Here is a 13,616-nt window from a genome sequence, read left to right as displayed (position 1 = left end):
TCAGCTGATCAGCTGCGACATCAGGGAATGGGCAGATGGGCAGTCCTGTCTACATGCCACACTTGGTCTGCATAGGGAGGGAGACATTAGCATCTGCCCCCCTAGCCAGCTGTAGGTCCCACCTCCTCTGCCTGCCCAGCAGAAGTTTTGCTGCAATGAAAAGAGTTCCAACTATTGACAGGAGTCTGGCTCCTTGATAATTGAAACCTATTGACCGATCACCTTTCTTTAAGAAAGGCAATACAAGACCTGCATTCCAATCCTCTGATTTGTTCAGTGTGCCGCATTGCTTGGAGGGAATGGTGTTGAGGAATTAGGGATTCTGGGCTCAGGGTCCCCCACCTCCCATTGCACTTTAGCATTCATTGGAGACCATTTTTATCTCAGTTGCTCATATCTAATGTCATTTGTACCTTATACGTGGCTGCCTGACAAGACTTCCCAGATCTGTTTAAATCTCTCTCGACTGTAACTCTGCATGCTGTGTCTGAATTAACTCAGGAGACTGCATGTTTGACAAGGCTAAGGCATTTTCTCTGTGATCCCAGGTCTCTCCTTTCATTGCATATCTAGAGGTTTTATTTATGCTGTGATTCCACATAAGCTGAAGAGGGGGGAATTAAAAAGATGGTACTGAGTGTTTACCTAACAACGTTAGGCTCCCTTTAAAAAACAAGCAACACCCAAGTTTCTAGCCCTCATTGTTCCAGAAAGATTTATGGAGGGATTGCCTAAGGAAATCTCAGAAGCCAGAGACAGAGGCTGTGTATGCACAACATTTTATTCTAGAATCAATGGGCACCACATGCTTATTTTTCTTATGCAGTCCACTCAATTGAGATCCATTGCAGAGTTGTTGGTTTTGTTTTTGCCCTTGCAAAGCACTTCTTAAGAACATTAGAAGAGCCCTATTGGAACAAGCCAAAGGCCCATCCTGTCCTTACAGTAACAAGCCAGATGCCAATGTGGAAGCCTGGAAACAGGACCTGAGCACCGCAGCCCCCCTCTCCCCCCACTTGCGCTTCCCAGCAACTGGTTCTCAGAGGGAGAACAGAGCCATCATAGTAAGCAGCCTTAGCCTCCATGGAGTTTTATGATCGCTACCCTTCCACATGCTGACCAAAACTAGAAGAACAATTAGACATAGCTAAAATTGCATGAAATCCCATTTAGATTCTGCACTTCGTATAAATGATGCAAATTAAGCATCAAGACATCACCTTGCCGACAAAGGTCAGTATAGTTAAAGCTATGGTTTTCCCAGTAGTGATGTATGGAAGTGGGAGCTGGACCATAAAGAAGGCTGATCATTGAAGAGTTGATGCTTTTGAATTATGGTGCTGGAGTAGACCCTTGAGAGTCCCATGGACTGCAAGAAGATCAAACCTATCCATGGGCGTAGGCAGGGGGGCAGGAGGGGGCAGCTGCCCCCCTGGAAGCAGGCCCCCCTGCCCCCCCTGGAGGCGGGGCCGGTGGGCGAGAGCGGCGCTGCCGGCGGGGCTGGTGGACAGGGGCGGAGGCGGAGCGCAGCCCGGCGGAGCGCGGGTTCGCTGTTCCGCGCCCTCCCTCCAGCTCCCCGTCACGCCCTCCGGCGGGGCCAGGCGGGGTGGGCAGCCAGGGAGCGCAGCCGAGCCACTGTCGCCCTGCTGCGTTTTGCTTCCTTGAATTGCCCTCCTCCTCCCGGAGGCGCAGCTCCTTTCCCCGCTGGTGGCTGCTGTGGCGTCCTCCTCCTCTCTTCGTGCCCCTTCCTCGATGGGGTGTGGGGGAGGGGTTGCCCCCCGCCCGCCCCCTCCGCGGCCCGGGCAGCCCTGTCTGTGGGGGTGGCGGCGCCGAAGGATGTTTGGGCGCCGGAGGGACCTTCGAGCCACGGCACCCGATGTCCTTGAGGTGGGCCTGCTGTGAGCTGGGAGGGGTGCGTCCGGGCGGCCGCTGCTCGCCCCGCGGGCCGTGCCGCCTCGGCCGCCTCCTTCCTCCCAGCGGGAGGCTCGTGGGGCGCCTTCGGCGGGGAGTGCGGAGGGAGCGTGCGCCGGGCGGCGCTTTCGGGTGGGGCGCTCTCTCGGAGCCCCCCCCGGCACCCCCCCTGCGGAGGCTTCCCGCTCCGCTGCCTGGCGTTCCAGCGGGGCGGCCGCCGTGCGGTTTGCGCTGGGGGTGTGTGCGCTTGGGGGGGGCTGTGGCCCCGCTCCGGAGTCGCCGCCCGGGATCGCCACTTGCGGGCCACGGAGGGCATCGCTGGCGGGGGCACCGCAGTCGTCGAGGGAGGCTTTGCGGGGCGAGTTGCGCACTCGGCGGCTCCTGCGCCAGTGAAGGCTCCGTTTCGGACTTTGGATACCGGGGGATGCCGCGCCCGTCAGGGCGCTCGTCGGCGCCCCTCTCCTGTTTCTCCTGTGTGGGGAGGGGGCGGCGGGGGTGCCTTTGCGCCACGGCGCTGGATGGGCTTGGGATGGCCCTGGTGGGTGGTCTGTTGTCGCCTTGACATCTGTTGTGGCCCCTCCCCTCCCGTGCCTTGGCCCCGCCCCTTGCCCCCCTGGTTTTGATCCTGGATACGCCCCTGAACCTATCCATTCTGAAGGAATTCAGCCCTGAGTGCTCACTGGAAGGACAGATCCTGAAGCTGAGGCTCCAAAACTTTGGCCACATCATGAGAAGAGAAGACTCCTTGGAAAAGACCCTGATGTTGGGAAAGATGGAGGGCACAAGGAGAAGGCGACAACAGAGGATGAAATGGTTGGACAGTGTTCTTGAAGCTACGAACATGAGTTTGACCAAACTGCGGGAGGCAGTGGAAGACAGGAGTGCCTGGCATGCTCTGGTCCATGGTCACGAAGAGTCGGACATGACTAAACAACTAAACAACAACAAAAAGCATCTCCATATCTCTCTCTTAATTGGCCACGGTTACCACTGGAAGGTTTCCCACTCTTGTTGTATACACACACCTGAGAAAAGGTTCCATTGAACTTGAGGGGACTTAGCCCCGAGTATACATGCACAGGAATATCCTTGGCTTCTGAGACTCTTCTAGGTGTTGCCGGCATTGGCTCAAGTGTTTGCCTGCATCCCGTTCCAGAGCCCAGATTCTCTGCTTGCTGGTATGGTGTGATCAGGTTGCACAAGACATGCACAGATCTGGCTGCTCATGACTCCTGGCCTTGTCTTACCATGCCCTCAAGCTTCAGTGCCTCAGTTAGCTCCTTGCATTTCCCATTATTAGCAAGAGCAGAATAAAATATGCTTTTAAAAAAGACATCATGGAAATTTTTGAAAATTGGATCATGTTGCTGAAGAATGACTTCCAGTGCTCTTTTCTCTTACAGACACTTAAAGGATGTATTTTTTTTTATCCATTGTATTTGACACACTATGGATCCCCTCCCCCTTCACTAGCATTTTTCTAAAATTATTCTATTTGCAATCAATACATTTCCAGTCAATTCTCTCTCTAGGAGTTTCAGGATATCCCTCTATTGACAGAGCAATATAACAACAGAATCAAAAGACAGATGTTAATTGGTGGTTTTATTTATAGGTATAGTTTGTTCCTGGTGTCTAGTAAAAGCAGTAATGAGCTTGTAACATTGCAAATAAACAGCCAACCAGTGTTAGATACAGGCAAGCAGGGCAACCGGTGGCATTCTCCCACTTGGCTGGTTGTGGTTGACAGGCCTGCAGGTGGAAAGAGGCAGGAAATGAAAATGGAATGATCACATTGATAGAATACAGTCATACCTTGGTTTAAGTATGCCTCGTGTCAGGGATTATTGCGACTACTCCTGAGTAACAACCTTCCACATACTTGTCTTTCAAAAGTCTTTATTGGTGCACATTATTTACAGTGTAGTGAGCTGTCGGTTTCATGTCTTCTCATTCCGAATCAGAATCCGGCACTGCCCCCTTCCGTGATCGGGACCAACATAAAAGCCTCGGGACAGTGAATCTCCTCCCTTTTCTCCTCCTTCTCAATTCCGGTGTCGGGGTGAAGGGTCTACGGTCAGCCCTATTCCTGTCCACTCCTCCCGCCTCTCTCTCTTCCTGCCTGTGGAGCAGGGGCTCTCCAGTGCTGCCAGAGCCCTGGCACTCCTTCTCCGTTTCCTGACTCACCCGTTCAGGCCCCTCGCTCTCATGACTGCTTGGAGACGGGCTGCTTCTGATGGGGGGGGTCTCTGTAATCCCTCCCCCTTACACCTCGGTTTGAGTATTTTCAGTTTAAGTACTCCGCAGACCTGTCTGGAATGGATTAATCCACTTTCCATTACTTTGTGGATTACAATACATTAATTGTGTTTGTAAACCGAGGTACCACTGTAGATGACAGATGGACACTGATAGCCATTGTAGCCATTGATAGCCTCTGTTCTAACTTCACTTTCAGTTGCTAGCAATTATAGAGGACTGTTGCACTCTGGTCATGCTTGGACACTTCCTATAGGCACCTGGTTGGCCACTTTGGAATGGGATGCTAGACTAGATGAGCCCTTGGCCTGATCCAGCATGGCTCTTGTCATGCTCTCATGACAGCAGCCACTACAATATTTCCATTTAGACGTGTGCACTTGAGGAGGGATCCTCCCAACCCACCCCCTTGAAAATGGGTGGGGGTGGCATGAGTGGGGACACTGGTAGCCTCTTCATATTTTGGACTACAACTCCCATCAGCTGTGGGCAGCATAGCCAATGGCCAGGGGTGCTAGAAGTTCTAGTTCAGTGTCATCTGGAAAGTCACAGGTTCTCCATCTCTGAACTATATTCCCCCCTCTCTTCTTTTCCCCAGCAGTGGTGCTTCCCCTGTTTTGTGGTTGGTTTGGTTTTCAGTGGATGTCCTGCGCTGCTCTGTTTGTGATATATTGTAGGCTAGAGCAAAAGGTGGGTCCTGCATCAGAAGAAAATTGAGAAGTCACTAGCTTTTTGTCCAAAGAAGAAAGCAATTTTCGTTTTCTGAATGGAGAGATGAATTAGGATCTTGACAGCCACCACTAGAGGGCTCTGCTGTCTTTCCATCTGCATCCCTTAAGGCAGGAGTCCCAGCTGTTTTAAATGGCTGCAGAGCCATAATTTCCTCATTCACCATTATAACATATTAACTTGCTGTTTTTCATTTCATTTTTGTTGCTCACTGCTGTACTGAATCTTCTGTAAAATGTTACAGAATCACGGGGTTGTTTGAAGGGCCTCATTTGGTCCCCATTGACCAGCAGAAGCTGGCACAGCTGGCCAGAGGCATTTACCTGACTTTCTCACAGGTGAGTTTCTACAGCTTATCAGGAGGGGGAGGGGTGAGGTAGTAGATAGAGTGATGTGGTGTAAGCACACTGGCAGGAGTGCTGATGGTATGTTTGCACTACACACCAACCTCACCACCAACTCACCTTGCTCAGTAAACGGCAGCAACTTAACTGCTGGGAGGTCAGGTAAGCACCTCTGCCATACTATGACATTCTCTGCTGCTCTTGACTGGCTGCCTTAAGCCCAGTCCTGTAGAAAAATCCACATTTTAAACTAATAGGACTGCTGGGAAATTCATATCTGACCAGGAAAGGACTCTGCAGCCACCTTAGACAATGTGTTCCATTGCTCAAATACCACTAGGCTTTCTGCTTTTAAATCTAAGCCTCTTTTACTGTATCCTTCAACTAGGGCTCACTGATTTACACAAACATTTAAATAGTGCTGGAAAATATGCCTCTTTCTCAGTGATTTTCATTGAGAGCCCACAACTTCATGTCTTGTTATTCTATGGCTAAGAAGAATCATCTCACCTTCTTGTGTTCTGAAATCTAAGAGAATGGCATATACCTTCCCATTCTCTGACGGGTCAAAGCTCAATGGCAGTGCACATGCATTTCGTGATAAAGTCCAATGTTCGCTATCTTGCATCTCCAGATGAAAGATTGCAGCTGGACTGGGAAAGAACTGTGCCCGAGAACCTGAAGAGCTGTAGCCAGCTGGGGAAGGGACGTTGCTTCATGGCAGAGCAAACACTTTGCATTTAGAAGGACCCAAGTTCAATCCCTCGCACCTCCACTTTGGGCTGGGAAAAACTCATGTCCAAAATGATGGAGAGCCACTGCCAGTCAGTGTAGATCAGGGGCAGTCAATATGGCACCTTCTGGACGTTGTTCAACTCCCCAGCAGCCCTGGCCAGCAGGGCTAATGGTTATGGGTTGATGGTAGCTATAGTCCAATGGTACCTGTAGTTCAACAACATCTGGAATGCCACAGATTCCCCATCCCTGATAAGCCTAGTAGACCAATGGTCTGAATCAGTAAAAGGCAACTTCTAATGGTCCTGCATCTAACACCATCACTTTCCAATTGTTGTGCATTCCCCCTCTCGCCAGCATTTCTGCAAAGGATTGTTCTCCTACACCAAGATTATGAGCATTGTCTAATAGACTGGGGAATGTTCCATTAAGACTAATCAAGGGTCCCTTCCACACTGCTGTGTTCTGACACCCTGTCTCTTACTTTCACACCTAAGTTGGTGGCACTTGGAGAAAAGTTTTGATTGGCCAGATGTGTGTCTCTCTTCCCACCCCGCATTCCAATCCAAACCCTTCAACATCTTCCTAAGTTTATCTCACATCATTCTCATTTCAGGTCTAGCCTTGCTCACATGTGCGTAGGCTGGAGTCATGAGGAGCGAGTGCGAGTGAGCAGGATTGTTGAATCAGCCTGCATGCTCATTTGAACTGCAAATATAACCTTTGTCTGTATGATCTGTGTTTCCTTATTATGTGGAGACAGTTCTACATGGATATAGTCATCCCTGTATTGACTATGTTCTAACCAGAGGTGCTGTCTTGCACCCAAAATTGGGTGGGGGGAGGTGCAGCGGTGCACACGTGTGATGTCATGCGTGCAATGCATGCACAACATAGCATTGTTGGGAGGAGGTCAAGCGCAGAAGTCAGCATGGCGTAGATTCCTCTCTTGCACTCAGGAGGAGCCAGCCACTGAACCACACCATGCTCAGCTTCCTCCACCCCCTCAACATCATGGGGGCCCAGCCCCCTGCCAGCAGATATTGAGGGGGCCCAAGACATCTCTGCCCCTAGGAGTTGGCATGCCTAGTTCTAATATTCAGGTGAACGCACATTTTGGTAGGGTGGGGCCTGCCACCATGACCTCGCCCACCCCTCCTTCACACTCTGCTGCCATGATCCTGCCTCTCCTTCATCTATCATTTGAAAATAGATCTTAGCTGTACCAGAGTTGGTGTGTTTGTTGCCCAACCATGGCTGAAATCTATACTGCATTTAAATCGGAAGATCTAAATGAATGAAATAACACCAGGATTTCCCACATCTGCTCCTTAGAAATGGATGGAGTAGCCAATATTTGTTCTATGCCAGTTTCAAATGTGCTCATGGGTTCATCCTGTCCTCTTGCCCCACCCCCAGATTTTTTGAAAAAGCATGGAGGGGGTAGCATGTAAACTTCAGGGGTTTGTACATATTCTTATCCTAAAACCAGTGTTTTTTCCTGGGGGGGGGGATGCAGGGGTATGCATACCCCTAAACATTTTGTGAATCTAAGTTTGGCCTCATTGAGGGGCAGTATTTCAATATGAGTAGGAAAATGAGAATAGCCCTAAACATTTTAAAGAGAAAAAACACTGCTTAAAACACATTTTTGTGTTCATATGTTTTAAACATGATGATTACATACACCACACTAAGTTCCTTAGCTGAAGGATAGGAAATAAATAAAGGGCCCCACCAGATGCCCTTTTTATTCCACATTTATCATGATTTACACCCATGACGCGGGTGGCGCTGTGGGTTAAACCGCTGAGCCTAGGACTTGCCAATCAGAAGGTCGGCGGTTGGAATCCCCATGACAGGGTGAGCTCCCATTGCTCGGTCCCTGCTCCTGCCAACCTAGCAGTTCAAAAGCACATCAAGGTGCAAGTAGATAAATAGGTACCACTCCGGCGGGAAGGTAAACGGCGTTTCCATGTGCTGCTCTGGTTTGCCAGAAGCAGCTTAGTCATGCTGGCCACATGACCTGGAAGCTGTACGCCGGCTCCCTCAGCCAACAGAGCGAGATGAGCGCCACAACCCCAGAGCCTGTCACAACTGGACCTAATGGTCAAGGATCCCTTTATCTTTACCTTTATACCCATGATACTATATGGGTTGTCATATGCAATTCCATTTTAAATTCTGCTTGTGCCTGCAAAGGTTTTGAGGTAGCCACTCTGCTCCATTTCCAGTCAGTGTAACTTCCTGCTGAAATCCCATAGCTTTCCATACCTCAACTGTTCTGAGGTGTTTTTTTTTTTTTTTGGTTCCAACCTTTGTTGTGCTATAGCACCTCTATAGCGCACAGGGGTCCCTTTACATTAGCGCACAGTGTAGCATCACAGCACTAGTAGAACAGAATCAATCCACCACTAATATACTATTATTGGGTTAAGAACATGTTTCTGGCAGTTATCTTTCCACAAGGACCAACATTGATGCCAAATCAAGTGCAGCTTTCTCCCGATTGAAGTGCTGAGTGTTTGAGGACCGGGACATTCTCAGGGAAACCAAAATGCTTGTTTACAAAGCAATTGTACTACCAACCTTACTATATGCTTGTGAAACATGGACCACTTATAACCGACATCTCCAATTCCTCAAAAGATTTCATCAACAGTGTCTCCGAAAAATTTTACACATCACTTGGGAAGACAGGCAAACTAATGCCAGTGTACTGGAAGAAGCAAAGATCACCAGTGTTGAAGCAATGATTCTTCAACATCAACTTCGTTGGACTGGTCATGTTGTATGGATGTCTGATTATCGTCTTCCAAAGCAACTACTCTATTCCGAACTTAAAAATGGAAAGCGTAATGCTGGTGGTCAACAAAAGAAGTTTAAAGACTGTCTCAAGGCAAATATGAAAAAAATGTCATATAAACATTTGGGAAACAACTGGGAAACACTGGCCTGCAAGCGCTCCAATTGGAGAACAGTCTTTACCAAAGGTGTCATGGGCTTTGAAGACACTTGAACTCAGTACACAAGGGATAAACGTGCTAGGAGGAAGGCATGCCTGGCAAATCCACACTGTGATCAACTCCTGCCCAGAAACCAATGTCCCCACTGTGGAAGGACGTATGGATCCAGAATTGGCCTCTACAGTCACTTATGGACTCATTGTTAAAACCGTGTTTATGGAAGACAATCTTACTCGGCTACGAGGGATCGCCAAAGAAGCAGAAGCAGAATATATCTGCAATAGTCCAGACTCTTCAGATAGAGGTGGCCAAAATGGGTGGGCCCAACCACATTTGAGTCAATTTATGTTTTGTTTTGTTTTGCTTTCTAAAAAGGTGGGGATGCCTAGTTCCACTTGTTTGAAAAGGTGAGGGAAATATTTTGAGTCTAGGTATTAGCACTGTATCTCTCCTTGTGCATAGCTGTGCATAATGCTATGGCTATGCTTGGGCAGATGTGGTCCATAACTCGTTCTGCTTGGTGGGCCCATCTTCATAATCAATGAGGACATCATTGTGGGTAGTCTATGATCCACTACCTGGAGCAAGCTTCCTGCTGCCCTGTGGGTGTGGTTGAACTACAGCTCCCATGTTCTCTGGCCACTGGCCATGTTAACTAGGGAGTTATAGTCCAAAATATCTGAAGGTTTGGGAAGGTTTGTAGAATATAGTATTCCTCAAGCATACAGAAGTTGGCCTTTTCTACTTTGAATCCGCAAAAAGATTGTGTTATAGCTCAGTGCACCAACATAATACATCTAATCTCTACAGAAATACTAGCTAGTCTATCCGGCAAATTGAAGAAAAAAAATTCATAGCATAGGAAGCACAATCAATGCAGATGGATCTTTTTCAATTCTCCTTGCTTGTAGATATTGCTTTTTACACCTGGTTTAGTGCTAAAACACCACATTGCTGACAAAGGATGCTACCAGTTGCCCCTGAATAATTACAAACAGATAAACATTTTTTCATGAAATGACTGTATGTGTGACTTACACAGATACATAATAGCAAATATTGCACCCCCAAATTATAACACATAGGGTATGATCCAAGCAAACTGATGTGTTGCTTGTCCAGTTGATTTCAATGGGGAAGATATACGCCCTGATTCTGTACATTTACTTTGAAGTAAGCCCTATAATGTTATTTTTGCAGGATTGCAACATTTACTTTTCCCATTGAAAACAGTGACTTACAGTACAATCTTATGCATTTCTACTCAGAAGCAAGCCCCACTGAGTAGGTATAGGATTGCAGTCTTGTAAGGATCTGACTTTGGCTGAATTGCATGGCTAGTAAAAGAAAGAATCCACCAAGACTAAAATCCTTGCCTCCATCCATATCAAATTGTGGGGCAGATTAAAGCAACAAAAGCAGAGCACCTGTGCAACAGTAAAAATCAAACCAGGCAGCAAATAACTCCCACACCCTAAGGCAGGCATCCCCAAACTTGGCCCTCCAGCTGTTTTGGGACTACAACTCCCATCATCCCTAGCTAACAGGACCAGTGGTCAGGGATGATGGTAATTGTAGTCCCAAAACAGCTGGAGAGCCGAGTTTGGGGTGCCTGCCCTAAGGGGCAACCAGTGTGGTATCCTTCAGATGTTGTTGTTGACTTGGACTCAGTGATGAGAGTTGCTCATGATTCTTGACAACATCTGGAGGACATCATTGGCTACCCCTGCCCTAGCCTACTACTGGAAGCCTAACCCAAGCATACAGGTGTTTGTGTGTGTAGAAGATATGCAACCTTTTGTGCAGTTATTCTGAATTACATCTTTCTGAATTGAAGACAATGCCTTGTACTAAATGTCCATCTTGCTCAGTGTTGTCAACACTGGCTTGAAGCGGGTCTCCAGGATTTCAGATAGGAACCTGTCTGAACCTCAGACCTTGGCCATGCAAATCTCATGCTGTACCACTGAGCAATAGCCCCTCCATGAGAGTAATTTGGAATTCATGCAGCTGCAGATACTCACAAGCCAGCCCCACTGTGTTCAATGGGCACACAGACCCATCTAACCACTTGGCTACACTGTAATTGTAATTGGGCATAGTATTGCAGTCTACACTCTATGTACTGAGTCCAATGGGGCTTGTCTGTAAACATGCATAACACTTGAGATCTCAGGGAGATCTCAAGATACAGTAGCAGAGATAATCAGTTTTTTGTGATGGAAGTAGCATTGGCAAAAGTGGAGCCGGGGCATCTCTGGTGTTTGAAATTGACACACTATTGGGAAGACAAACAAGGGACACATTTATTATGGCATATGCTTTGGTGGACAAGAGCCCACTTCACTGTATACAGAAAGCATAATCTGGAGCAGGCAAGCCTATGTATTATACATATAGTGGTGTAATAGTGGGAATTGTTGTAGTCTATCTTATGAAAATCATAGAATTGTAGAGTTGGAAGGGACCCCAAGGGTCATCTAGTCCAACCCCTTGAAATGCAGGAATCTCAGCTAAAGCATCCATGGACATAGCCAGGATTTTTGTTAGTGGGGGGCAGGACTTTTGTTAGGGAGGGCAGAACCGAGATGATTGGTCAGTTAATTAAGTATTTCTATTGTTTTACTTGATCTAGGGGGGGGGGCAGCTGCCCCCTGCCGCTGCGTGACAAATGACCACCCAACCTTTGCTTAAGAAACTCCAAGGAAGGAGAGCCAACAACCCCCTGCTGTCAAATGGCTCTTACTATCAGAAAGTTCTTACTGATGTTTAGTCGGAATCTCCTTTCTTGTAAGACTCCTAAGACTTGGTTGTCAGACCATCAATCATCTTGGTTGCTCTCCTCTGCACATGTTCCAGCTTGTCAACTGTGCAGTTACATGCTGTAAGCATGTAGAGCAGGCATCCCCAACCTGCGGTCCTCCAGATGTTTTGGCCTACAATTCCCATGATCCCTAGCTAGCAGGACCAGTGGTCAGGGAAGATGGGAATTGTAGTCCAAAACATCTGGAGGCCTGAAGTTTTGGGATGTCTGATGTAGAGGAATAATTTTAGAAAGGGGTGGGGAAAGTGAAATGAGCAGATAGTGATGAGTCCCTGAAAGGAAGTTAGTTGCTGTGACCCCACTTAGCAAAGAAGCAATGGTGGGGACAGAAGTTTCCCGGCATTGGTAAGATAATTAACACATGTAGCCTAATAAAAGCAGCACCAACAGCTGTAATCTTGATTCAGGCCACAGGTGACAGGATTGAATTGCTGGATCAATTGTAATTCAGCAGTTCCCCACTGGACTTTCCCTTCTTTGCTCAAGCCTGGCCTCCTTAAGGTCAGCTGCCGAGTGCTCTGGTAGGTTGAAATGATTTCCGGATAGTGCCCTTTCTGCTATCAGACCTGTCCATTTTGCGCAGAGACTAACCTGCATCTGTTCCAGGTAGGCTGCAGAAGAGCACTGCTGGCAGACTGCGGCCTAGCATATCACCTTTGAAGGTGATGACCAGACGGATGAACCCCAGAAGGGGTGGCTGACGCCAGCAAGAGCGCTGCTTGAGCAGAGGGGCGGGCGGCTAGAGTTAGCGTCGTCTGTGCTCTTCCTTAGGTGGCCTCTTGGGCCACAAGAGTTTTTGCTGTCTTAGTGTCTTTGCTACCACAGATGGCTACCTTCTGGAAAGTTAAGTTGGAACTTGGAACGCTTATTTGAGTAATATGCAGCGACCGCGGGAGCGGAACGCAGGTTCAATCCAGCCCCAGCCCCCACCGCCCCAGCCTGAGAGAAGCTCCATAATTCCTTGTAGGGAGGCAGGTGGTGGAGTCCGCAAACTGAGAAGAGGGGGAAATCCTGTCCAGTGAGCAATGAAGTGCGCTAGTTTGGCGCAGGAGTTGGGGTGAGAGCGGATTATCCTGAAATCGGATTATCCCCCCTGCACTCCTAGTATTTTCTGAGCTGTGCGTTTCTTCAGGCACCCCGCTCCTATTGCATGGCTTGCACGGACACGAACCTGCGTGCATTCGGTGGAGGTTTCCTTCGAAGCAAGCGCGCGCAGGGGGGCCGTTCCTCTTGGCTCAGGAGCTGGCTGCAACCCGAAGTGCAAGCCTCAAGGCGAATTACACCCACGCCGCCCCCAGCCACGCGCACCCTCCCTTTAATTTTCGCTGGGCGCTCCCCCCCCCCCGAGCCGGCCTGTGGCCAGTGGCGGCGTGACGTCAGAGCGGTTGCGAGAGGCCGGGGCTGTTATAAGGAGAGGCGCGCGAAGCGCCCCGTTTCTTGGCTGCTTCCTCTCCTTCGCCTCGGCAGACGGAGACGCGCGGCCCGGCCAGGAAGGGAGAGCGGGGCGGAGGCCGGCGCGTGCCCGACGGGGCAGATGAGCCGGGAGGCGTGCTGCGCTGCGGGCTTCGCCGGAGGGCGAGGGGCATGAGGCAGGGGGCGACATGACCGTGCCTCTGCTCAAGATCGGCGCCGTGCTCAGCACCATGGCCATGGTCACCAATTGGATGTCCCAGACGCTGCCGTCGCTCGTGGGGCTCAACGGCACCATCTCCCAGGCCGGCACTTCCGAGAGAAGCGTGAGTTCGCCTCTTCTTCGCCTGCCCCACGGCCGCCCCTTCGAGGCTTGCGAATGCGCGTTTCCCTGGAGCCGGTGGGCCTCCCTTAGCGCCTTTGCAGCTCCATAGGGAG

At 49.3% G+C, this 13,616-nt stretch overlaps 1 protein-coding gene across 3 annotated transcripts in view; it reads left to right on the top strand.

Annotated features, from left to right (window-relative positions):
- The window catches only part of OLFM2 (olfactomedin 2), a 209,017-nt gene that overhangs the window by 39,285 nt on the left and 156,116 nt on the right, over nt 1-13,616 (top strand). For 2 of the 3 annotated variants that reach the window (XM_060272126.1, XM_060272125.1), the window contains exon 1: nt 13,185-13,504. The exons of the other annotated variant lie outside the window; for it this stretch is intronic. In XM_060272126.1, the coding sequence (XP_060128109.1) occupies nt 13,370-13,504 (135 nt within the window). In that variant the 5' untranslated portion in view covers nt 13,185-13,369. Of the gene's footprint in view, nt 1-13,184; nt 13,505-13,616 lie in introns of those variants that run through there. 3 annotated transcript variants of the gene reach the window in all.

This window comes from Zootoca vivipara, chromosome 2 (genome assembly GCF_963506605.1).
Source record: "Zootoca vivipara chromosome 2, rZooViv1.1, whole genome shotgun sequence".
NCBI lineage: Eukaryota > Metazoa > Chordata > Lepidosauria > Squamata > Lacertidae > Zootoca > Zootoca vivipara.
This window is presented reverse-complemented; position numbering and strand designations above follow the sequence as displayed.